The sequence below is a fragment of the Orbicella faveolata genome, unplaced genomic scaffold (assembly GCF_042242905.1).
Source record: "Orbicella faveolata isolate gen_17 unplaced genomic scaffold, um_ofav_v1 contig_12, whole genome shotgun sequence".
NCBI lineage: Eukaryota > Metazoa > Cnidaria > Anthozoa > Scleractinia > Merulinidae > Orbicella > Orbicella faveolata.
Genome location: NW_028301539.1, coordinates 17,646,976 through 17,672,681, shown reverse-complemented (window position 1 = coordinate 17,672,681; position 25,706 = coordinate 17,646,976). Strand labels below are relative to the sequence as shown.

Below are 25,706 nucleotides of genomic sequence, written 5' to 3'. Positions count from 1 at the left end.
GGACAGGGAATAATAGGAAAGAGCACGCAATTTTGTTTAACCGATTTAAAAATGTTAAGAGAGCGAAGTACGATCGGGAAAACTGATTCAACCTACAATTCCAAGATTTCAGTGATGTTCTGATGATACGTTCTATTTTGGTTCGTGCGGGACCCGGGTACGGGAAGACAGACTGAAGCTGGGGTCTTTCGTCACTCATCAGAGAGACTAGGCTGACGCCGTGGTTCACTCGACTGTCGCCGTAGCGACTTTGCGAAGCTGACGTTTCGAGTGTCAGCCCGTCGTCAGAGCTAGTGACTTAACCTCGTTTCCGGGGTTTCTGTTCGTCCTGCCCCTGGAGTGCGAAGAAGAGAGACCCTGGGAACGAGGTTGCTAAGTGACTCTGTGGGCTTGTCATGCAATCTCAGGAAGCGTGACGAGCCCAATGGGGTTTCGTTTTACCGCAAACCCAACATTGAAATTTTGAGAAACAACAAAACGTTTTTTAAAAACATGTTTCAACAGAAACTTCTGTCATCTTCAGTTTAAATTGCAAAGTGCGCAAAACGCTAATTGACTATAGGAACAAAAGGAAACAAGAAAATGTAAAATATTATAAAGAAAGTTTTAAACCATCAACTTTATCATCTTAATTTAAAACTTTCTTTATATTTTACATTTTCTCGTTTTCTTTTGTTCTTATAGTCAATTAACATTTCGCGTACACTATATATTCAACTCTGTACTTTGTAATTTAACCTAAAGATGACAGAAGATTCTGTTGAAACATGTTTTTAAAAAACGTTGTGTTGTTTCTCAACATTTCAACATGTCTGCATCTGCTACTATCCAGAACTTTTGGCAAACCCAATATTAAGATATCAGAGCTCTCTCTTGCGTGGGCCAGACTTGTATCAAGTCGTCTCTTGTCAGAAAATTGTCAGAAGTGAAAAATAATTGGAAAGAGCATACAGTTTTCGTACGAGAGTCCACTTGGGGGAAGGGATTTTCACTGATGATGTATGGTCCATACCAGAAACATTTAATGCCACTCAGTTTTATATTATATTTGAAGCACGCGGTGATTTGACATTTCTTCTCTGAATGTTAAGAAGTTCCATATTTCCAAGGAACTCTGAATCATAATCACTATTTTGTTTTATAAACAATGACGACTTTTTCAGGTACTCCGACCACTTTTATACGAACAAGTCCGAACTTATTCCTAAGGATTGTCCTAAGTTGTTGCTCGAGATAGCAAAAAATGTTAGTTCATAGCACTTCTCAAACTCATGTTTAAACAGTTTGATGATTTGAGAGGACTGGGTGTACAATGAATGCAAAAACAGGAAATCATGACCTGAACGGAGTTTGGATATCTGATCTTAATTAGCACAGATTTTTACGACTTTATTTCTCCGTTTGCTCCTTATTTTTAGCTTGGATTGGGAAGTAATATATCAAACACGAAAGACCATGTTTGACTACATTTCTAAACACCTCGAAGTTCGTCAAAAATACTCCACTGCGCGTCATATTTTCAACTCTCTTCTCGGTGTTTGCAAATGTGGTCAAACACGGTCTTTCGTGTTTGATAAATTACACCGAACATGATGCCGCTGCGAAACTAATGTTTTTCAGTGATAGTTTACCCGATTGCAGCGCAATCCACGGCTAAGAAAAGAAAAGTGCTATGTTTATTTCCAAGGGGTAAAATGTTCTATTCACATCCTGACAACAATCTTTCCAACTGTATGCTGAGACAGTTGCTGCAGCGTGTCACAAGCATCTTCCAGAGATACAGTATGGTGAATGACCGGCCTGAAAGATAACACAGAAATACAACTTATTAAAGCATCATATTCCAGCCTTCTGAACGGCGCAGTATATGCCCGCGAACGTTTAACAAATAGATTCCACGTTGCCGGGCGTCTGTTCAGTAATAGATCACAGAAGACGTCAAAATGTGGCAAGAACAAAAACGTGGCACACGAGACGATAGCCCAACGTGTCACTGATGTTCTTTTGCGCCTGCACCCAATTCACTGATGTTGCCTTTGCGCATGCGGCCAATTCGCCGGTAAACAGGCGGTAGTAAAGAATTTGGGTACATAAGGGTATACCGGGAAAGGAAGAAAAACGCAACAAAACAGATAAAACACTGCTTTTTTCGTATTTGAACAAAATGCACATTTTTTGCGTAAGGTAACCTTGGTTTTTCTATACCTTTCTTTGAGCCCTTCATGTTATATTTCAATCAGCTGCAAACCAAGAAGCAAACTTTCTTACAATTTGGAACATTTCTATTATCTATGAAAATTAATCACGGTTATAACAGTGTTTTCTTCTCACCTTATGACTGAGTTGGACAATTTATCCATGATGTCACAGAGGATATCTTTGGTAAGTTAAAGAAGAAAATTAACTGCCCAGGAGCCCATTTCTCGAAGGTCCCGAAAAGTTTTCACAACCGGAACGCCATAGCAAAATCTCGAACCTTATGGTTACAGAGCTGTTTTATTCACATCTTCTCACTGTGAACAGAAGTTCCCTTTATACATCAAGTTTCAGGCGTATACACTTCTCCAGTTTTAGATACAGATGAACAAAAACTGGCTTTACGGGCCCGAAAAGTTTCCGGGGTTTTCGAGAAACGGGCCCCAGGTATGTAAAGTCTGTCTTGGAGTTTTCAGAAAAATGGACAATTTAACGAATTGACGTCAGTTTTTCATGCGTCTGTCCTGTTATTAATCGTGAATAGTAGTACATAGGGAATTCGACAAATACCATTTCGCAGAGGCGGCTTTATTTTACCTTATCGCAGCCCCCACATTCAAGTCCGGCCCTCTCAGGCTCGGGCCGGATGAAGCTGGGGGCTGCGAAACGGTTAAATGCAGCCCCCTCTTTGAAATAGTATTTGTCGAATTCCCTATATACTACTCACAACAAAGGAGTGTAAAATATTAGAAATGCGCGAGCCCGCTGTAATACCGCCCGAGTCGCGATGTATAGAACGCCAAACAAGTGCGGGTAGCTGAAGCGGGGCCAGAAAGAAAGCTGCGGAAAGCGCTGTTACGGGGCGTACTGTGGCCAGCACAACTACCAGCTGAAAAAAGGAATGAAAAAGCCAGAGCCCTGCAGAGAATGCGGAGTCGGGCTTCTGTGCGACTACCGTCTCTGCAGCCAGTGCGGGGGAAACACGGTAAAAATGAGGCTTTACCGCAAAAAAGAAAAAGCAAAAAAAGATTTTCAGCGTGTTTTGCTCGAGCTGCAAGAAAGAAACCCGCCAGTTAGAGAAAGGTGACCTGTGTTATATTCAAAGGAGCCCTGTCTTCCAGCATTCAAGAAAGACTGGAAGAAGAACTCGCAAACATTGACCCCGCGGTATTGCGTTATTTCGATGAGCTTCTTGCAGAAAGCCCGCCAGCGGTAAGAAAGGTTGTCCAGAACGTGCTGAACGAACCAATTTCTCAAGAAACGCAGGTGCGTCTGCAAAAGCCTCTTCATCCGAAGCCTTACCAGCCAAGAGCCGCACCACGCCAAAGAAGGCAAAGAGGAGTGCAAGCGCTTCTGAGGGAGTACGACCCCTTCCCTGCGCGGAGAGTTCGAACAGTGACAGACTACCAGAACGAGATTCAAGATCTGTTCGACGATGCAGAGAAAGAAGGGGAAGAGATCACAGGCCGGCGTTTCATTAGATGGCGCTTCATCAGGCGTCTGGGGAGAAACCTCATGCCAGAGTTTATGGCAAAGATACGCGAAAGAGTAAGCACGTCATTCTATCTTCGACACGTTTTCGGGTACCAGTTGCGGAACATTGAGGACGGAACGGTAATCGTGTACTATTCGAACCCCAAGGGCTCACAGTGGTATAACAAACAAGAAGACGCAGAAAAATGGCTTAACACGCGGGAAGAAGAGCGTCTCGACAACGAAAGAGTTGAAAGGCCCAACACGAAGTGGGCTTTCGAAGGCTTTTTCAACGTTGACGTGAAAGTTGTGCTCGACAGGCAGCCGTTGGTGGGAACAGGGCCATTGCCTGACTGGCTGTACAACCTTACGCATAGCCGGGAGATGGTGGCATTGGACACGTACAACGACAACCTGTGCCTATGGCGGAGCATCGCAGTGCACCGAGGGGCACGCACAGATCATTGCACAAAAGAAGCCCGAAGACTGGCCCACAGTTTCTACAAACTAAAGACCATTCCAGAAAACTTCGGAAAAACGTCTCTGGACGAGCTCGACAAGGTGGAAGCGCATGTGAATGAGGGCTCGCCCGTCTCATCTTGGCTCGGAAAACGTGTCTACGAGCCAGAGCGTCTTTGAGACGGAGAAGTGGTTTGGCACCTAAGAAGAAACCCGAACCCCAAAATCAAAAATGTTTTGACGATAGGTGTCTACGAAGGCCATGCTTTCTTGATAAAACACATCAAGAAGCTGGCAAAAACCTATGCATGCACCCATTGCGGGCAGAGATTCACACAAGCTTCCAATCTGAACCGCCATCATGAGATCTGCAGCGCGGGAGAAATGGTGATCCATTGCCCTCGGACAAAAGTGGAAGCCCCGGAGACTGCTTTCGAGAGAGTGATGTACCAAAAAGGCTCAGCGTCGGTGCAAGCGATTTTGTGGCTGGAGCGAGAAGCAAAGCGACGGGGTATACACATCCACCACGCGATGTGCGGGCACGGGTGCGAGAGATGGCTTCCCCGAGAAGGCGGGAAAATGAAGTCTTTTCCTGTCGACGGGTACCACTACAAAACGAGGGCGGTATTCCAATACCACGGCTGCCCCTTCCACGGATGCCCAAAATGTTATCCAAACCGACAGGAGGTCATAACAAACGGTAAAACAGCCGAACAACTGTACCAAGCCAGAGCGAACCATTCCGCATTTCTGCGAAACAGCAGCTACAAAGTTATTGAGGCCTGGTCTTGCGAAGTTGGGCCTCTCAAGGGAGAATTCCCGAGGAAGCAAACGAAACCTTACCCACACGCGATCTTGTACAATTTCGAGGCGTATGGCGACAAAAATTATCGGAAAGAGCCGACAGGCGCGTTAACGATAGAAAGCGTGCACGTGCTGATCTCTGTGAGCGTCGGGGACACTCTTGAAAGAGGAGCGCCCACCCATATCTGCGAAAGAAACCCCGTGGAGTTGGTCCGCAAGTTTCTGAAAGAGCTGGAGAGACGCGAGAAAAACATCCAGGACCAGGTGTGCGCGGAGTTTGTGCCAGAAGACATGCACCTGCTGACAAAAGACCAGCAGCAAAAGATTAATGAATGGTGCAACCAGGTCCCTGTCGTGGGCTTCAACTCAGGCACATACGACCTGAATCTCATCAAGAACCACTTCGCCAGCACTCTCGCCGAAGTAGCAAAAAAAGTCAAAGTGGCCAAGAAGGGGAACAAAACCATGTTCCTGCTCACCTGTGGGGCCCGTTTCCTCGATATCATCAACTATGTTGGCCCGGGCACGAGCTACGCGAAATGGGTGAAAGCCTACGGAACTGAGTCCGAGAAATCTTGGTTCCCTTACGAATGGTTTGACGTGGCTGAAAAGCTGGATTTCCCTGGGCTCCCAGAATACGAAGCCTGGTATTCGAAGCTGAAGGGCGGATACGTTCTGACGAGGAAGGAGTGGTAGGAGTGCAAGCGGCTGTTAAAGAAAAGGGGATGCGTATCTTCGCGGAGTGGCTGCACTATTACAACAATCTTGATGTCGCTCCCGGCCTCGAGGCGCTGGAAAAGATGAAAAGTTTCTACACAGAGAGAGGAATCGACATTCTGAAAGACACAGTGAGCCTGCCAGGGGTTAGTTTCCATTATTTGCTCCGAGGGGCAATAGAGAGCGGCGCAGACCTTTACAGTCCTGGCAGAGAGGCTTACAAAATGCTCAAAAGGGCGGTTGTTGGCGGGCCGAGCCCTGTTTTCAGAAGACGGCATGAGGCCGGTGTGACGCGGATAAGGTCGCCTCAGTTCGAAGAACCGCGTCTGTGCAAAAAGATTCTCGGTTTCAACGCCACTGCTCTCTATCTCTCGACCATGCTGAGAGAAATGTCATGCGGGAAGGAAAGGGTCAAGTACTATACCGATGACCGCCAAGAGGAAGCGGCCAAAGTTTTGATTGGCCGGTTGAAAGCCGGGGAGTGGTTCAGTTTCGCCGAAGTGGACATTGAGATCCCAAAGCGCTTGTGGCCAAAGTTTGAGGAGATGTGCCCTTTCTTTTACAACGAAAGGGTTCCCGCCGAAGCTGTGCCGGAACACATGAAAGAGTACTTGGCAAAAACGGGCAGAAAGCGCGAAGACGGAAAAAAACTTATGGAGGTGCTGTCCGCAGAACGCATGCTGGTGTACGCCCCTCTGCTGCGGTGGTACGTGAACCATGGGGTGGTTATCACAAAGGTTTCTAGAACAATCGACTACGAACCGGGAAAGATCTTCACCTGGTTCGTGGAGCAGGTGACAGAGGTGCACCGGACAGGAGACGTAGACAGAAGCAAGGCGCTGCTCACTGAAGTGTTCAAACTGCTCGGAAACAGCGCTTACGGGAAGCTGATCGAAGTGCTGGAGCGGCAAACGAATGTGATATTCACGAAAGACGAGAAGGTTGTCGACAGAGCGCTGCGGAGTGCGTATTTCAAAGACCTTGACGAGATCCGGGAGGCCTACGAGCTGGAAAGCCGCAAGCCTCAGATCACGATCAGGCGGTCGTTCCAGATCAGAATCGCCGTCTACCAGCTGGCGAAGCTGCGGATGCTGGAATTTTACTCCGACTTTCTCGACAAGTATGTTGACAGAAGAGATTTCGAGCTGATCCGGATGGACACGGACAGCAAGTACATGGCGATCTCGGGTGAGAGGCTCGAGGAAGTTATCCGACCAGAGATGAAGGCGGAATTTGAAGCGGAAAAAAGAAAATGGCTGGCTTAGGACAAGTGGAGCGGTCGGACGCCAGGCCTCTTCAAAGTTGAGTTTGAGGGCAGCCGGATGATCGCGCTCAGCTCGAAGTGCTATTTCGCCGACAAAGGGGAGGTGGGTGAAAAAAAGAAGTTCAGCACGAAGGGGATGTCGAAAATGCAGACCGAGCTGACTTGGGAGCGGTTGAAGAGAGCGTTGGAAGAAAGCAGGGACATGGCCACAAACCGAGGTTTCAGGATGCAGGACGGGAATATGGTCACATATGAGCAGGAGAAGCTGGGTCTAAGCACGTATTACGACAAGTGGTGGCTGCTGCCCGACGGGATACACACCAAACCAATCGAATATCACACCTAGTTTAGTTCACGTCAGCGGGAGGAAGAGTAGTGTTCGGAGGGACAACCACCAGCTCTTCACGCACGAAACCGCGCTTGGGTCTGTCACGCAGATAGTAGAGAACGGGCTGATCCGGTTTCATGAAAGATCTTTCAACGTTAAAAAGTTTCAAAGACCAGATTGGATCCGTGGCTCTTTGCACGCCCCCTTCAAGCTCGCTGGGCTGGTAGAGATAACGAACTTGGACAAGAGAGGGGAGGATTTTTTCGCTTTTTCCAACAGGCCTCGTGTAAGGTGTCGACGGCCTTGCGTAAACAGCTTTTTCTTTGATGGCGACGGCGGGTTTCTTGCCGATAAGGCTTGTGACCTAGTTGTTCAGAGCCGAAAGAACTTCAGGAAGTCTTTTCACCCAGGCAGTGGACCGCTTGCCCTCAGGGAGAAAAATCTCTTTGGCGTACTGCTGCCAGAACAATTGCTCAGCCAGAGTGCGGTTAAAACGTTCAACAATGGCCTGGTCGCGGTGAATGTTAACGCGCCCGTGGTGGATAAAGGTTTGGTGCTTGTCCATCTCTTTGGTGAAGGCGCCCATGAATTCGCGCCCGGGGTCAACCTGCAGCATTTCGGGCCATTCGAGAGGCGAGCGGTTGGAAATCTTCTGAAAGGCCAGGGTGACCTCATCAGAATTTTTCGAAGTCAGGGGTTCGGCGTCTTTGAAGTGGCTGGCCACGTCGACAACAGTCAACGCATATTTGAAAACTTTGCGGCCGCGAGGGAGTTTGTCGTGCGGCAGAAAAAGGTCAGCCTGATGGACCCTGTTGGGCATGGGAACGTCGAATTTCAGCCGAGGAATCCGCTTGGGCGCGGGGAGGTTTATCTGCCAGAGCGCTTGCCTGTTCAGCCACTTTTTTGCGGCTTCTTCAGGTACCTTGGCAGCCTCGGCCAATTTTTTCATCGCTGCTATGCCTTTCCAGTAGCCGCCAGGGCTGTAGTAAATCTTTGCGAGTTTTGCGTCCATATAAGTAAGGCGTAAAAAAGTTTAAAGGAACAGGAAGGCCGCGTAGCCCAGAGCGAGCGCCCCGGCGCCCATGAACGCAAGTTTGCCGTTATTCTGCTGCTCGCTCGGCTGATAGAAATCTAAGAACATTGGCTCCTTGGGGGGCACCATCTGTTCGTCAGGATGCGCGTGGTTGTAGAGTTTGAAGGCGTAGTCCGTGTTGGTCATGTTCTGCTTGGCCTGCTCTTTTGTTTGTGCATTGGTCGCGATCCAGTCGAGAAGGTGTGTTCGGTCGCACGTGTATTTGGCGTAAGCGGCTTGATAATCTTCGAGAGCCTTGTCGTGGCACTTTTTTCTTCAAAAGCGGCTTTTCTGCCCCCCCCCCTGAGCGCCCTCGCCAGATAATTGCCGCCGATAAAAGCCGTGGCGTTCAACACAGCCCCGCCAATCATGATAGCGATGCTCGCCATGGTATATTTTATCGGAAGATTTTTTCAAATGCTGGCGGGGAGGATTTTCTGGGCCTCAAGGTACCCTTTTAGCGCAATGCTGCCCGCGACGACAACGGTGAACTTCATGTAATTCATGAAGCTGCTGCTGGGATCGGAAGTGAAATTCTTTTTTACAACCTTTTTCGCGGGGCAGCCGATGCCCGCGGCTAATCCCGTGAGAGTTGCGGCGTCAATGATGGTCTTGACAAGCTTGTTGTCGGACATGGCGCGCTTGATATAAGGAAAGAGCGATAGTTTAAAAAAAAAAGTTAATCTGTTTTCCCCGCGTCTTTTTCTGCGCACTTGGCACAAAACGCCTCTTCTTCTTGTTCTCCAACCTCGCCGTAAAATCCTGTATTAAAAAGATCGACGGTCGCGAGAATGACGTTTCGGTTTAAGTCGTACAACACACTCGAGATAGCAAAAAGGTTAAAGAAACAGACGGGAAACTTGGCAGGATCAACTGTGAGCATGTTGATATGAATCACGCGCAAACCTTTAAATTATTTTTTTTAAACCTCTTGGCCGTGTATTGCGAGCAGGTTTTGGCTTGACACTCGCAGGCTTAGGAGCGGGCTCCGGCGTGGCCTTCGGCATTTTGAATTTGTCGAACACGGGCTTGGCCATTGCCATGAGCTCTTCACGCTTGTAATAGATCCCGAGAAGGGAAACGCCAAAGCCGCCAATAGCAATCCATTGGTTGGCGCTGAGGCTGCCGCTATTTGGGCTTTTTTCTTTTGTATCTGGGGCCGCTGTGGCGGCTTCTACTTGCTTTTCTGCGTAATAAGCCTCGGCGAACGCTTTCTTCTGTTCTTCTCAGGCAAGCCGTCTTTTTTCAGCAGAAAGTTTCCTGGCAGCCACACGCTTGGGGTCTTTCTTGCGCTACGTGGTTGCAGTAGGAGTCGTCGCTTCCTGTGTGATATCGGCGGCAGGCGCTGCCTTCGTCTCTACCTGAGGCGCAGTGATGACAGCAGGCGCTGCCTTGGTCTCTACCTGAGGCGCGGTGACGGCGGCAGACGCACTCTCGGATTGTTCGGTTGACATTGAAGCGAACCGTATTATAAGCAAATGAAAAAAGTTTAATTGTTAACAATTTGTCCACAAGACGTCAGCATTTGTCAGGAAGACCTCAGCCTTTATTAACAATTTGTCAGCAAGACGGGTACTTCATCAACGCCCTCAAGCAGATAGCCTTGTTCATCGCGAGAAGGGTGCCTCGGCTTTGTGAACTGTGGACTAAAATCAATATGTTTTGTGGTGATCAGCGCCGCGTTGGCAACGGCAAGAAACCGGCCGCACTTCAAAGCAAGGTTGCCAGCCAGATTAGAGAGCTCTTTGTTCAAGATGTAGTCATTTCTGAAGTCTTCTTGGTAAGCCTCGATGTCTTTGATTTTGACGACCATTCCGACCGCTTTGGTTGCAAGAAAAATGAAGGTGTCGATCAGGCTTTCCGTTGTCTTTGAGCCCACGTACGCCTCATAGCATTTGGTGTACTTCTCGACATCTTTGTCGCTCAGACTCTTCACCTGCTCGTGGGTCAGCTGCACCCCGATAGCCTCTTTGGCTTTGCCTGTGGACACGAGCACGGCCAGCTGCTCGCGAAGAGCAGGAATGTCGGGGGCAGTTGGAACAAGGCCGCCTGCGAGACCACTAGACGCCGCAGGCTCCGTTTCCGTAAGGTTCATAACATCTAAGGTGTCTTCTGCAGAGATTGTGCAAGGTTATATGCAGCTCGCATTTTTTCAAATAACTTTACCCCGTATGGGTGGTGAAGGGCAAACATAAGATAAGAGAACTTTCGCTCTTTTAGCTTTGAAATCAATCCTCTGTACTCATCGGGGGAGAGCTCACCGGCGTAATCGTCGAAGATGGCTTTCGTTGTCCTGGCTGAGGGGGTGTAAAAGAGTACCATCGCCGCAACGTTCTCACAGAAGGAAGCGGTTATTCCGGTCAACTTCTGGGTCAGCGCCCACATGCTGATGCCCATATCCCACGCGGAAAAGGCGAGATTGACCAGCTTGCCTGTGCGCCCTTTCACATCTTTTGAGGGCGTGCAGTGGTCGAGGATTATGAGCGTGTTCGTGCCCTCGGAAAGCCATCTCACGAGCTTCAACCACGTTTCCACGTCGTGCTGCTCGCAGACTATCACATCCATTCTCGGATCGTTTTCGCCAAGCCGGTGGTAGGTCTTGTTGTGCGTGAACGTCGGGCAGATGAGAACGATGTAGTCAAACTTTCCGTGGAAAGGGCCGTAGGGCTGGTCCACAACAAACCTCGATTTGCCTGAATTGGTCGGCCCCACGATGAGAGCGTTGAAGGGTATCTTGCTTGGGTCCATGTCTTCCGACTGGAGAAAGGTTTTGCCGTTTGCAGCGCTATTAATTCTGTACAGATTCCAGCTGTCTTTCCATAATGTTGAACTGGGAGTCGGCGATGACAAATACGTGGCAGTTCACGTTGCCTAAGCCTTTGGCTTTCCTCTCGATTTCCAGCTGGACCCCGTCCGTACTGTTCACAATGCGCTTGCCACTTCCATGAATTTCTTGGTCGCCATGGAGCGCATATCAATCAGAAGCCCGAAATTGTCTCTGGTGTAAAACTTTGTCACATCCATGCGCTCGGTTTTATTTTTTTCCTTAACGAAGAAGCGTTGGGCCTCTTCCCACATGTCCTTGTCTTCAATGCCGTTGTTGTAAATCATGTTTGGCGAGCCGTTGGTCGTGACGCTGACTTTCGTCAGATCCGGGAAGACGTATTTTTCTGAATCTCTGGCGCCATCAGCATACGGCTCTATGAACAGTAGCAGGAGGCCTTTTAGCAACCTGTATTGAGCATCGATTTTGATGTTCTTCCTCGTGTCGGTGTCCTTTTTGAAGGTCACCACTTGGGAACGCAACACGTGGTCATAGGTGAACTCCTTTCCGCTAGAGTAAACACTATGCACCTCATCTGCCAGAGTCTTGCTGCGGATCATATCGTACTCGAGCTGGATGTTGGTCAGCTTGTATTTCAGCTGGGTTGTATCTGAGCCGTTGACCACATGTGCAGCTTCAGCCAGGGTTATTTCGAACGTGAGGTTTTTGTAAAGGGCCTGGGGGTAGAAAACGCCGTGGTCGGTTAAGATCTGATGGTCCAGCCTGATCCGGTACTTGCTCCCGTACACCTCGTTCAGCGTCGACGCCTGTGGTTTTCTTGTCTCCCGTGCCTGAGCGGATCTTCCATAGTTTCTCACTCTGAATCCCTTCGAGGATCCTGTTGTCTCTTTCTTCCTGCGAAAGGAAAAGGTCTTCAAAGATTTTGTAGATGCCGTAGCCGACCGTGTTATGCAGGCGAGTGCCTCCAAACGTCACGTGCAGCCTGTCAACAAGCGCTTGTGTGACGTTCTGGACAAGGAAGTTGTTGGCGTGCCCTCCAGAAAGGTCGATGTTAAACACAAGCGCAAGCGATCCTGGCACCAGAACCTCGTTCGCGTTCAGCTTGGGAACGTAAACGTACAGAGTATCGCCGGGGTTGGCTTCAGTGCGGGAAAAGGTGATCCGCTTGACCGTGCGCTCGGCCTGCATGCCTTGTAATGTTTTTTTGCTGTACGTCGTGCGAAGGTTCTCTGGAACTGACATTGTATATACGCCGGCGATAATTTTCTAATTTAAAAATAACAGGCTTCAGATATCGCTATGGCGGAAGGCGGTAGCGAATTTGGTTACGGAGACCCGGACCTTGACAAACGGCTCGACCACGGCTCTGATGAAGGCGAAGAACAGGCTGACACAACGCATCCTTTTCAGGCGGGCACGGCGTCCACTCTGTACCAACCTGGCGACCCCTACCACGGGGGCGAACAAACGGAAATGAGTACTTTTCCTCACGAGCGGTCCGGCTCGCCTGACACTTCTTATCAGGAAGAAACCTCTTTGCTCGGTTATTTCGTACATACCGATGACAAACCCGACATGCTTGAAAGGGCAAAAGAAAAAATCAGAAGATTGTTCCTGAAGGTAGACCTCAAAAAATTGGGCCCAATTGGTTTCAGCAAAAAAGGAAATCAATCTGAGATCGTTTCATTTGACCCCCGGGGGGTGAGTATAAAATTTTCAAGCTTGGCGGTGAAGGGTTACTAAAAAGTTTCACAGACTCGAACAAATCAGCTCTTGGGCAAAGAGCTGAAGACATCATTACGGAAGACCGTGACACCATCAGAGAACAGCGCCAAAGACTGAGAGAGGCTGAAATCCAACTTCAACAGGCGGAAACGCTCTCTTCACAAAGAGAAGAAGAAAAGAAAGAAGTGGAAGCCTTTAGACAAAAAATCCCGCAAACTGATACTCAGATTCATGCTCTTCAGGATAAATATGGTTCGAATCTTTCTAGTGAAGCAGAGCTGCGTAGGCTCAAACAACTGAAAAAGAACTATCAAACCGATCTGGAAAACAAGAAAAAAGCTTTGGACTCGCTTACAAAAAAAGCAATAAACAGAGAAAAGGAACAAGCCAAAGTTGACAGACTCAGGGCCAGCCTCGCAGCAAAAGAAAGTGAAACAAGCGCCATGGAAGAAAGGCTCAACCAAATAAAACTGTTGGACGACCTGAAAGAGCAGGAAAGTGAGCTGCAGCGCAAAAACGACGAACACCAGGCGATCATCCAAGATGAGAATGCCTCGCCCTCTGAAAAAGAAGCCGCAGAAGGCAGAGTTGCAGAAAGAAACGAGGAGATCGCCCGTTTGCAAACTCAGATCGCGGAAAGGGAAAGGGGGCGGCCTCTCTTGGAAAGGGTGAAGGAGATCTTCAAAAAATATGGCGTTACGTTGACCGCCATTCTTCTCGCCGCCGGGAGCACAATCGGCACTCTCATCGGGGTCCTCACCAGAGGTTTGAAAGCCGTGGGAAAGCTTTGGGGAAAAGCCTCAAAGATATTGCTGCGGAACTAGGCTCTCTGCTGCCCGGGCTGATTGGCTCGATCGTGAGCTTCCTGTTCAAAGGCGCCGGCCAAGTTGTTGGGTTTCTGGCTGAGCCCACCTGGCTTCTCATTCTTGCCGCAGTGGCCTTTTTGTTCGAAAAATATTTTAAGAAGCGGCGTTAGCTTAGCGCCAAGCTATGAACAGCAACCCCGAAAATCCAACAACACCGACAATTACCGCCGTTTTGTTAATTTCGTGTTGCGGCGTTTTGTCTGCAGCCTCGGGCTCAATTTTTTGTACCAGTGGCTGCGCTTGCTGAGTTTCGGACGAAGCTGGTTTCCTGTGGGGTGGAACCACACGCCCCGATTCAGGTGTTGCGGCTTTGTGTATCGGGTTAGACAGGTGGCTGTTGGGTGGGTTGATTCTCGACAAGCCTGCCTGCGTCAAACCGTTCGCGGTGTTGGGCGCGAACCAGTCTGCTTAAGCATCAGAAGCGGCCCCCGGCTCGATGTAATCGATCAAGTCCCCATTTATTGCTTTGCCGCCTTCATCGCTGAATTTGTTCCATTCTGGGTATTTATAGTCGGTTTTCAACGGGCCCGCGCCTGACGCGTACACGTAAACGCTTCGCAGACTGTGGTTTTCCCCGTGTGTGAAGCGGAAATCGCTTGAGGGGGCAATGCCGAACTCGCCGCATATCCTTTTGTATGAAGCGACGTCGTAATGATTATTGTATTGGTTGAACGGCGGGTCTCTGGGCAAAGTGCTCATGCTCTGGATTCCTCCAAGCTGGTACAAAATCTGCCTGACCGTGAAGTACACGTGGAATTTGTAAAAAGCTCTTATCTGCGGGGGGAGATCCATCCCGCTGGCAAAGATTTCGCGAGAAACTCCGCACCCCTGTGTCGCGCAGAAAACCACGAAGTTGAGCTGCTGCGGCCAATATTTCATGTCAGGGCTTCCCAGCCAGCATTTTGATTCGACTGCCGACGTGTGCCTGAGTTTTGTGTCTTCAAATATTTCTCGTAATTTCGTTGTGAAATGTTGGTCAGGTGTGACGTATATTTGGATTGGGGCGTCAAATATTTTTTTCAAACTTTGCGCTTTCCCGTCGAAAGGTACGGCAGGGATGGGCAAGGAAACTTTCGAACCAAGCGGCGCCAGCTGGTAAGGAAAACCTCCAATGGCTCCCGAGTGCTTGTCTTCCAAACCGAGCGTCTTTTTCATTTCCTCGCTCCAATATTTTTTGTCTGAGCCGAAGACGCTTTGAAGCGAGCCTGGACCCTGTTTGAAAAATATTTCTTCCGTTACGTTTTTTCCGTCGGTACTCCTCTGAGCAATGAAACGAGATCTATCGGCCTTGGGGAAATGTCCCACAAAATCTCTCCATGCGTTTGCCTTGGCAAATCAGGCTTCTATCGCAATGTTTGGATCTTTCCACACATTCGCCATGTATTTTGAACATAATTTATTTGTTGAATATAAAAATGGTTGTTCTCACTCTTGTCACGCAACAGAACGGCGAGACCATCTATTTTGAAGAACCGCTCCCAGGAGCAAGCTATGCCAGACTTTTGAGTTGTTCTTTTTTCAACTCGTGGCATAATCTGGGTCGTGTTGGCAGAATTTTTTTCAAAGGAACCTACGATGTGATTGCATCATTGCCTGAAGGCCATTACAATGTCGAGAGCATCGTAAAAGAACTACAATCCAGTTTTGAACATTACAGGAAAAAGGGGAAATTGGTCTTAAAAACGCATAACCCCAATTCTGTTCTTAAAATTACAACCGTCGCTGGTAATGCGCTCAACACTAAGCAAGCGAAAGAAGTTTCCGTTGATAACAGTTTGGCCAATTTTCTTGGAATCGGGAGAGATATGAGGAAAGAAGAATATATCAAAAAGCTTAACAGCCCGAGTTTCTACTTCATCGACTGCGATCTCATCGACTCGACAAAAAACTTTTTGAATGGAAAGAAGTCAGACCTTCTTGCCAAGGTTGACGTGAAAGCAAAGCCTTATGAAAAAGTCAGCTATAACATGGACTCATCGCAAAACATTTTCCGTGACGCTTCTACAGACAAGTTCATAAACAGCATCACCTTAAAAGTGAAGGATGAAAATGGCGAACTCTTTGATTTCAAAGGCCTGCCGCTTCTTTTCGAATTAGAGTTAAATTAAATTTCTTTATATACGGAATGTCTTCGGCAAATCTGTTGCCACCAAGCCCGCCGCCTGCCGAGCCACTATATCCGGTGGTGGCGGCAGAGCCTTCACAAAATTTCCGCTTGCAGAAGGTGAACAAGATTTCCAACACATTGGCCCCCGAGGTCGACCACTATCGCCTCATCGCGAAAAAATACAAACGTGCGAGAAAGTTCGTTAATTGGGGCGCCGCCGGCTCCAGCGTTCTCTCGGCAGCGTTTTCCAGCGCGAGTTTTGGCTCTGCTCTGTCTGTGGTTGGCTTGCCGGCTGCCGTTCCTCTTGGCGGCACCGGTGGGTGCTTCGCTCTCGTTTCGTCTGCGATGATTCTCTCCGGCAAAAAGCTCGACTCGAAGATCAAGAAGCATCAAGAGATCACCACACTCGCCATTGCCAAGTGCGACACCGTCAACAGACTTCTCTCGAATGCTTTGAACAACAACGAGGTGTCTTCCCACGAGTTTGACACTATCCTTTCGGAGTTTCAGCAATATAATTTTCTGAAAGATCAGGTCCGGGCAAGGATGCTTCGCCAACCATCAACGAGAAAGCTTTCTGATGTTGATGTCCAAAAACTTGAGAAAGACATCCGTGGCAGACTTGAAGCGGAAATGATAAAAAAAATCACGAAACCTCCCGCTTTGAACTAAATTTCGAGGGAAAAAGCACAAAACTCTCTCTTTGTCTTGTCAAAAACAGTTGATTGTGCTATTTGGCATGCCACGTAAATAGCCTTGAACTTTCGAGAAGGTTACTCACTGACGCAATCATGCACGAAATAGGGAAAACCCCCCGATCAGCTGTTTCTTTTTATCGCTCTAGTCAAGTCTCTTTGTTGTACCGCGTTTCGTGCCCAATTTTTCCTGGAAAAAAGGTGAAAAGTGCCATTTTTATTGGCCAGGCCGAGAAGAAATACCTTATTCTAACAAACTGTGGACAAAAAATAGAAATCCGCCTGTAAAATTCCTTTTGACTTCAACATTCCTGGTGGCTTTGAAAATTCCTGATCGCTTCAACTGAAGCCAAGAGGAATGCAACGAGCTTAAACTGAAGCCTTCAGGAATTTGCAACGGGAAGCTGTGTCACCTCAACCGAAACCGCGTCATGAAAGCATTCAACAACTTCGCGTGTAATATCTCGCACTTGTCTCTGCCACTCACGCGTGAAATATTCATTCACGAGAAACGCAATCAAGTGAACACTTACAAGCATGTTTTTTTGGTATGCAAATGCCGCCATGGATTTTTAAATGTAATTCGCCCGGTTGTAAATATCGTCACAGCTCAGTAAAATTTCTGAAAGATTTCGGCGTAGTAGTTCTCGTCATACACGGGGTAGCCAAGATAATGTTTTTCTCTATTTTTATAACACTCATAACAAAGTCCTTTTAGGCCGCAAGAGTTGCATTTACGGCAAAACATGACCTTTACAATTCTTGATCGTTTTTCGCAGATGGGTGCTTCTTTTAAGTCGTCATGTACCTCGTCCCAGCCCATTTCCTTTTTTTCCTTTATTTTTCTCGCTATGTACTCTTTGAGAATCATCTCACGAAGCTCCGGAGGGAGGTTTTGAATGGCCTCGGAAAGTCCATTGGAAGACATGGCTCCTTGCGGTATAACCCCAGTTACATTTCTCAAACTGGTGGGTCGAGGCATTTGAACAGAGCGGCGGTTAAGTGAACTCATGGCGAGTTACAAGCAAGTTCCGTCATCGTATCAAGAGCTCTACAAGTTGCAGGTTGAAAGGAGAAACAACCCGCAAACCGACGGTGATGAGATAAAAAAGATCAGAAAAATGATGTGTTTCTTCGCAGACGTAATGAGAGAAGAAATCGGGGCTCTTTGTGAAAACGACGAAGAAGACAGAGCAGAACTAAACAAGTGGCGCCAGCTGAGAGAGGCGATGAAAGAAACCACAAACTGGGAACGGGTTGCAAGAAAAATCAAAGACGACATTCAAGATGCGTTCGAAGGGATTGAAAGAGAAGACGACCCTGAATACCCGAAATTCTTGAACGGGTTTCTTTTAAAAGGTGTGAAAGGCATGGTAAATAAATGGCACATGTGGCATCCAAGTCTTGAGTCTTACGAACAGCTTCGCGACGAACTCAAGCAAGAAGAAAACCTGCTCCCTTTTGCAGAGCATTTCGTCAGAAGCCTGGACGATGGGTTTCCGTGTTTCAATGAATTCAAAGACGCTGGATTAAGCAAAGCCGGGAAGCTTGGATGGTTTTACAGCGCACCGGGGCGAATAAAAAACGCGCTTGCACGCCCCCGCTGCAGCGCTTGCAGAGCCGGTAGTCGCACAGCAGTCTGACTTCGCATTCTCTGCAGGGCTCTGGCTTTTTCATTCCTTTTTTCAGCTGGTAGTTGTGCTGGCTGCAGTACGCCCCGTAACAGCACTTTCCGCAGCTTTCTTTCCGGCCCCGCTTCAGCCACCCGCACTTGTTTGGCGCTCTATACATCGCGACTCAGGTGGTATTACAGCGGGCTCGCGCGTTTCTAATATTTCACACTCCTTTGTTGTGAGTAGTATATAGGGAATTTGACAAATACTATTTCAAAGAGGGGGCTGCATTTAACCGTTTCGCAGCCCCCAGCTTCATCCGGCCCGAGCCTGAGAGGGCCAGACTTGAATGTGGGGGCTGCGATAAGGTAAAATAAAGCCCCCTCTGCGAAATGGTATTTGTCGAATTCGCTATATACTACTTGAATTTCGTCATAACATTGTCAAAGTAGCTGTGGATTCATGAGGCGATAGCCACATCGCATACATTATAAATTCATGTGTCTGTCCGCTTATTGATCATAAAAATTAGCCAATGAGCGCGTGAGAATTTCTGCAGTTATCGTAAAAATCACCTTTCAGCGCCGTCTGTTAAAATTCCTGTTAGTCAAGCAGCTGTGCGTATTTTCCTTCATAGGTCGATCGAGGAAAAAGCTAAAACCTGGGGGGAAAAGATGAACGTACGAAAACTAGAGCCTTACACCCAATTTTTCAGTGACCAATTAGTCCCGAGGGATTGGCTTGATCCATGTAAATGTTTGGTGTAGGGGGGTCACCGCAGGTTTAAAACTTTGACCCTGTTTAAGACAAAGAAAACCCTAAATACATACCCCGTGTGGAGCATAAACCCTGTATTCTAGAACTCTGTTTAGTACAAAGAACTGAGTGGAATTATAGGTTGCTAATAACCATACAAATGTTTTCTTATCCTAAACATTGTTTGATCCTGGTTGGCGACCCACTAAATATTGCCAAATGTGTCCGGACTCGGATTAATGAGTATTGTCAAGAGAAGATCTCGGTGAAAGTGAAGAAGATCTTGGTATTGTATGAACCATATTGAACGACACCAAAAGTAAAAGCATACCCTGTTTAGGACAGTTCAGACCAAGTCTACGGCAGCTTTACATAAAAATTATACACCCTGTTCAAGGCAGTGAGGAGCGATTTGTCCCTGTACTCCTGAAGAACTTCAACAGAATTCTAAACCATGGTACTGTTTTCGAATACCCGCAAACAGTACAAGTGGTATGTGATTTTCTGGTGAAAGGATACGTAAGTATCGTCCCTGCTGACCTGAAGAAAGAACAAGGATGAAACGTTATCAAACACTAAGATTTGAGGCCGAGTAGTAAAGTCCTATATCTGCTGTAAAATCATTTATATGTCTTGTAGGGCCTCTAGTATATAACTATTCTCTATACTCTACTGCTATTAACTACTGTCTCTATCATTTATCGGCTTTACGCCAAGTAAAATAACTATTCTAGCTTGTATGTAACTTGCTTTAGATTAACTGGGGATGCCCAATCAAACATAAGCTTTGTGGCTTCTTTCTGTCACCTTGCCACTTTTTCTCCATAACTTATTTCAATTTATATTACTTTTAGTTCATAAATAAATAAATAAATAAATAAATAAATAAAACAATTTGATAAATAAATAAGAACTAACCTAAAAAATAAACTATATATTCTTTTCATTGTAAATACACTATTTCATTGTTCAACTGACTGAAAAACTGAACATCTGGTGTGTTCAATGAGATCAACCAATTTCAATGATGTAGTTCCTGTTCTGTTGAAAAAAAAAACATTTCCTGCTTTAAACAATTAAACAAAATGAACGTGAAGATTGCATGCGAGACCTTACCTCGTGACAAAGTCCAGGAATGTTCAAAGAGAAAACTGACTGATGCTCCCTTAAGGTAAAGTATCTGAGAATCAGGGGGGTCAAGCTATATTGAGAGAAAACGAAGAATATAACTTGCTAACTGTAAGAAATATGTGATAGATAGGCATAGTGATAGATAATACTGATAAAGCCAATTTGAAGAAAAACTTGATCAACCGTTGCCAGCCATGTAGAAAACCAATATTCCAAGAATTTACACAAACCAGAAAACAATAACTTTCATCAACCGTAATACAACTGATTATATGAAGTGTTGCAACAGATGAAAATGTTATGTGAAACAATGGAGTGGAATAATCAAGAAATATAGCTCGTTCTAATTCACCAAGAGGTACTTTTACTAGTTTTACAATTACCTGAATTTTTCACAAATTCCCTCAATTTCATTTCACATTTTAACCACATCATCCCTTCACTATTCATTTGCTCACCTAATCATCACATGAACATCTTTTAAGTCTTTTCTTCAGTTTCAAGCTTTTTCCTCACATCAAGTGTCACACAAAATGTCTCTCCTTCCTTTCATAAGTCAGTACTCTGCACCAATCTTGTCCCCAGAACTTGCGTACATTACCTGAACTTGTCACGCACAATCACTCTATTTCTTTTCACATGTCACGTATAACCCGAAAACCTTTCAAGTGTCATGCATAAACACTCTATTTTCTTTCAAGTGTCACTCACAAATTATCCACGTGGTACCATCTACACACTCTCACCATGTTTGATCTGTAGTCAGTTTTACACTTGTCTGTTGAAAAACTTTCCTAAAACAGAACTGACCTGCAGATCTTGAAGAGAAGTGATCCATCGTCCGGCCACTGCAAGGCAACAGATAACATCATGTTTGGATGGCAGAGGATTTGTACCAGTCACAGAAATCTCCCCTTTTGCTTTGACATCATGATCTTGATGAAGAACTGCATAACAAGAGAAAGCAACTATCTGTTAACTTAGATTTTGTATTTGCTAACATCAAATGCGTGCAATGTTTACAGAGGGCTAAGTAGCTGCTGCTCTTCGCACATATTGCAGACCTATGAGAAGCTAATAAATGATAGAATGAAGAATCTCAAGCAGTATATTAAAGTAAACTAATGTCATCTTTTGTGTCAATTTGATGCAAACACATTGCCTCTAATTATACTTCAGTTATGGCAAATACCTGTCTGCACATGACAGGGATTGAAAGAGGGAGGTGATTTCTTGCATCACTCCCCACATGAGAAAAAGGAAATAATGGTGACACTAATGCTGATGATGAGGACAATGAGTTCTCACCTCCATTGTCAATAACGCAATCCACACCAAGTCCACCTGTTTCATCCATGCAGATATCTACCAGGGATTTCTTTGTTTTCCTCAAGTCTATGACATTTGCTGCAACATTACAGAATGACCTTTAGTTGTTACTGAAGAATTCTCGTGGACTCAAATTACTTCTCTCTAAAGGTGCTGGAATGAATCTGATCTGTACTTGCTAAAGCCAAGCTTGTATTTTAAGAGCGTATTAAAACAGCACAACACAAAACTTGCAGTGCAATTAAAACTAATCTGCACTTACCATTCCATGCCACTAATAATAATAAAATAATAGTAACTTTAATTACCCTTGGCAGTATTTGTAGCCCAAAGGCCCTTAGTGGGGTTGAATCTCAATTGGCCAGAGGCAAACCGAAAGCTATTTAAAAGTGTCGTTGAGGAATTGAACTCGGTGCTTCCATGAAACAAATTCAGATAGTGGTCAACCATTGCAGCATTGGCCATGCCATGTTCTTATGTGTAAAACCTGTGTTGTTCTTGTTGTTAAATTCCATGAAACACTACTGTAGGAAAGTGTTACTCTATCCCAAAGGTAATGAATTAAGATTGCCCTACCGACTGGTGATTGAAGACTTTGTAGGTAAATAACTTCTTCCTCTGATGATGCTGTTGCAAGTACCTGTAAATTTTATTGTTTTATCAATGGTGTACATTAACATATCATTTACACTTATATAAAATAACTAATGATAAAAATACAATGTTTTTACTTTATTGTTAACTAAAGATGGTCAGTATTAATTAATAATACCATTCTTGAATTGAAATCATATCAATTTATAGCTGCCTGTCTTAAAGAAATCAGCCATACCTTAGCACCCCAAATATGAGCAAGTTGTATTGCCATTACACCACTTGACTGAAACAAATAATATAATAATAATAATAATCATTAATATTTAATATTTAACAGCTGTGATTGGTGTGAACTTGAATCAGCTACACCTGAGCTACACTGACCAAAATTTTCAAAATGTCAAGGTCACTATCTCTTTTGAAATATTTAAGTACTTACTGAGGCACCATTAAATATCAATATAGTCTCTCCACAACACACTCTGGCCTGATAATGCAATGCAGTGTATGCTTTTACAACATCACCAATACACCCTGCAGCATCTATGTGATCCACTTTCTCAGGTTTTCTTGCTAAAAGTAAAATGAAATGGTCAGGAGCAAATTATGGGACTTTGGGTGAGAGTTATTTTAAATTCTTTGACTTTCAGATAAGTTATACAATGCGTTTGAGTGCTATAGCATGCAATATCCCATGATGAGTTACTTATATTTTTTCACTATACACACAAAGTGACAGTAGTATGCCACAAGAAAACATTGCATGATTATATCGTGCCATAGAAAATACAGAAACAATCAATGCAGTGGGTGTAATACTGCCCAGCATACAGCTTTCCTGTATTCTGATTGGCTGTATTGTCTATGACATGGTAAAAAAAAATGAAATAAATTATTTACCATGATTACAGATATATGAGCAAATCATAGTTAGCCCCCACTTGGAGTGAATGGATAGTCTAACAAAAAAAATGTTGAGAAAAAGATACTTGGAACGTTTGGTATTCTGATTCACTCATAACTGAGTAACTATAAGCTACATGGCCAGTTATCTAACAGCAATGCTCACCAACATCATATTGAGATAACACACAGAAGTTTGCACATCCAGATGATGCTGAATCCAATGGAAGCAGTCCTGTGTATAAATGGAGCACACAACGGAATATGAAAACATTCTGTGAAAATGAGCACGCAAGACGCCATGTTTCTATAACTTCATAGAAATGCAGAAGTAGTGCCAGCAAAGCAAAGAGAGCTTTTAAATAGCCAACTGGTTTGCCTCCAGCCAGTTGGGATTCTCAATTTTTTGAATTTTTTCAGTTGTTTGCTTGGCCCCACTAGCACTTTTGCTATAAACACTGCCGTGGGTAAATAAAGGTTAACATATATCTATTTTTTATTTATTTTTACTTTTAATTGATATTACAATAAAGGAGTGTTTCTCCTTGTTAAAAACATGTGTTTTCCTTGGTAAGGACATCAGTAACACACAGCTCGTGCCATGTGTGCAACTTTTTGTTCTTACCACATTTTGACTTCATCTGTGATCTATTACTAAACAGATGCCAGTAACATGGAACCTATTTGTTTTAAATAGATAGTGAGCAGACAAGTGTAACTGCTTGTAGATTAATACTAAAACTTGATAGAAATTACTGAAGGTGAGAAACCTTTCTTGAGGATCATATTGAAGATCTTATCAAGACCCATAAAGATCTTGGTCAAGTGTCTTTGAGACCCTAGTAAGTTCTAGGTAAAACTTTAGTTTTAAAGTGTCATACATGTACAGGTATGTTCTTACTTGTCTAGTGTTTTTCACACCAATAAGGGTCTTTGCAATTCCTGCCAGGATCTTCAAAGATCTTGAACAAGATCCCTAGATCCCTAGGGATCTTCAAAGATTTTGCTCAAAGATTGGTCCAAGATCTTACATCTTTTAAATTCTGGTATACTGAGAACACAAGTACTTACAGCTTCACCCACCTGCTACCTCATCTCCAATGCTGACTCTGGTAACAGCTGATCCAACTAAGAGAAAGAAAAACTAACCTAAAAAACCCACACCGAAGATACTACACTGCTAATGAGCACCAAATTTACTACAGAGTCATGATTTCTTAATGGATTGTAAATCAGTTCAAGAAATGCTGATATCTGCATAATAGAAATAAAGTTACCTATTTTAGGCAGTATCTAGAGGCACATTAAAATTCTGACAAATGATACTCATGTAGACAATGTCAGTAAATCAATTGTGCTCAAGATAACTGAATAAAGTATACCATTTGTCACAATCCCTGATATTTCCCATCCAAATGGGTGTTCCTTCTTGCTTACCAGGCTGAACTCCTCTAAAATCTAAAATAGAATTGAATGCAAATTATGTAAATTTACTCCTCTATGACATGAAAAACCCTCAAGAGAACAGTATTCAGGTGAAAAGTATAAATTTCATGTGTGTCTTACATAGATAGAGAGAAGTTCTATCTGTCTTAACTTGTGCAGCTCTGAGCTATCCAAGGAAATGCATGCTAAAGTTAGTTGCAAAAATGTTATTAGCAGATGATATTACCTTGCTATGATGTGGAGACAAGCCACATGCCTTGACCTTTACAGCAATGCTATTTTCATCTAGTGGTGGGCATTCAAACTACAATGAAAACAATGCAAAGATACACAGATGTGGTATAGGCAGTAATTGCTGGGATGTGAGGAATGTCTCAAGTTATGTCTCATATTTGACCAATTAAGGCCATGTCCACACTAAACTAGAGAAATTTGAAAATGCATCAAATGTTTTCCATCCACACTATGCTGGAGGAATTTAAAAATGCAACAATCACCAGTCATTTTGTATTTGAGGAAAACCTATCATCATTTTTGAAAAGCTCCATTTTCAAAATGTTTTCCGTCTACACTAAGACGCAAAGCCAGCATTTTCAAATTCCTCTGGACAGTTTAAAGAGCATTTTCAAAAAGCTCCATTTTTGTGATGGATAAGTATGGACGGTAGGGTTTAGTAGAAATCTCGCAGCTGTGGTCTAGATTAGGGTATAGTTTACCAGGAAAGTGGTTAGAATATAAATAATTTAGTCTAGAATAGGCTTCTTTACCCAGGGTTCTATAAGAAGAATTGAAACTTGGAAATGACTTTGTAAGATATTGGTTTAGTTAGACTAGTTAGCATATGTTTGACTATGATAGTGATAAAGGTTCTGCATGTAGCTTGTTTGTGACAGGGGGCATAGGTTTAAGGCAATAAAGGCCATGAAGGCCATGAACATGTATCTGTGGCAACATTTTGGTATGGAATATGCCGGAAGTTAATTCACCAGATTCCTGGATTTACTAGAATCATTCACGTCTTTATATGTGCCCTCCCCTCCTCGCAACGCACCAATATGTGTCTCAACTTTGCCTCCCTGTACGCTGTACACTTAAAAACCTTCACTGCTGAGAAAAGAATGCAACTGTGTTTAAATCACTCCTAAACTAAATATTACTGGGCTGGAAATTATATCAAGTACCAATAATATTAGGACATGACTTCAGCTTCTTGTTATTCTGTATATTTTCTGAACTGCCTCCTACCGATTCACGTAGCTCATAAACTCTTTTCCCGTTTTCATCTTTTTTAACCACGACAGCTCTTGTCTGCATCATTAAAAGAACACTCTGACTCACACGACTTTACAAATGTTTGTGTTCTTCCGTAACTCCTCCGTTCGCCATATTGTTTTTCTCTGTGTTACTGCTGTGCAAAGTGCAGTATATTGCTGGCGCTTT

At 44.9% G+C, this 25,706-nt stretch overlaps 1 protein-coding gene and 3 pseudogenes across 1 annotated transcript; 2 read left to right on the top strand and 2 right to left on the bottom strand.

Moving 5' to 3' along the window:
- Nucleotides 1–1,020: 1,020 nt before the first annotated feature.
- LOC110060894 (ferry endosomal RAB5 effector complex subunit 4-like) lies at nucleotides 1,021–25,698 on the bottom strand. Its single transcript, XM_020767709.2, has 14 exons — nucleotides 25,512–25,698; nucleotides 24,493–24,570; nucleotides 24,203–24,278; nucleotides 23,904–23,948; nucleotides 22,987–23,055; nucleotides 22,357–22,490; nucleotides 22,153–22,200; nucleotides 21,897–21,960; nucleotides 21,300–21,398; nucleotides 20,802–20,938; nucleotides 19,977–20,061; nucleotides 19,380–19,400; nucleotides 2,332–2,377; nucleotides 1,021–1,800 (listed from the first exon to the last, which is right to left on the bottom strand). The coding sequence occupies exons 1-14, from the start codon at nucleotides 25,581–25,583 to the stop codon at nucleotides 1,704–1,706; spliced, it is 1,071 nt and encodes a 356-aa protein (XP_020623368.1). The 5' UTR covers nucleotides 25,584–25,698; the 3' UTR covers nucleotides 1,021–1,703.
- On the bottom strand, nucleotides 8,536–12,341 carry LOC149116917 (uncharacterized; annotated as a pseudogene).
- Nucleotides 12,560–13,799, top strand: LOC149116916 (uncharacterized; annotated as a pseudogene).
- On the top strand, nucleotides 15,815–16,546 carry LOC149116915 (uncharacterized; annotated as a pseudogene).
- Nucleotides 25,699–25,706: the final 8 nt, after the last annotated feature.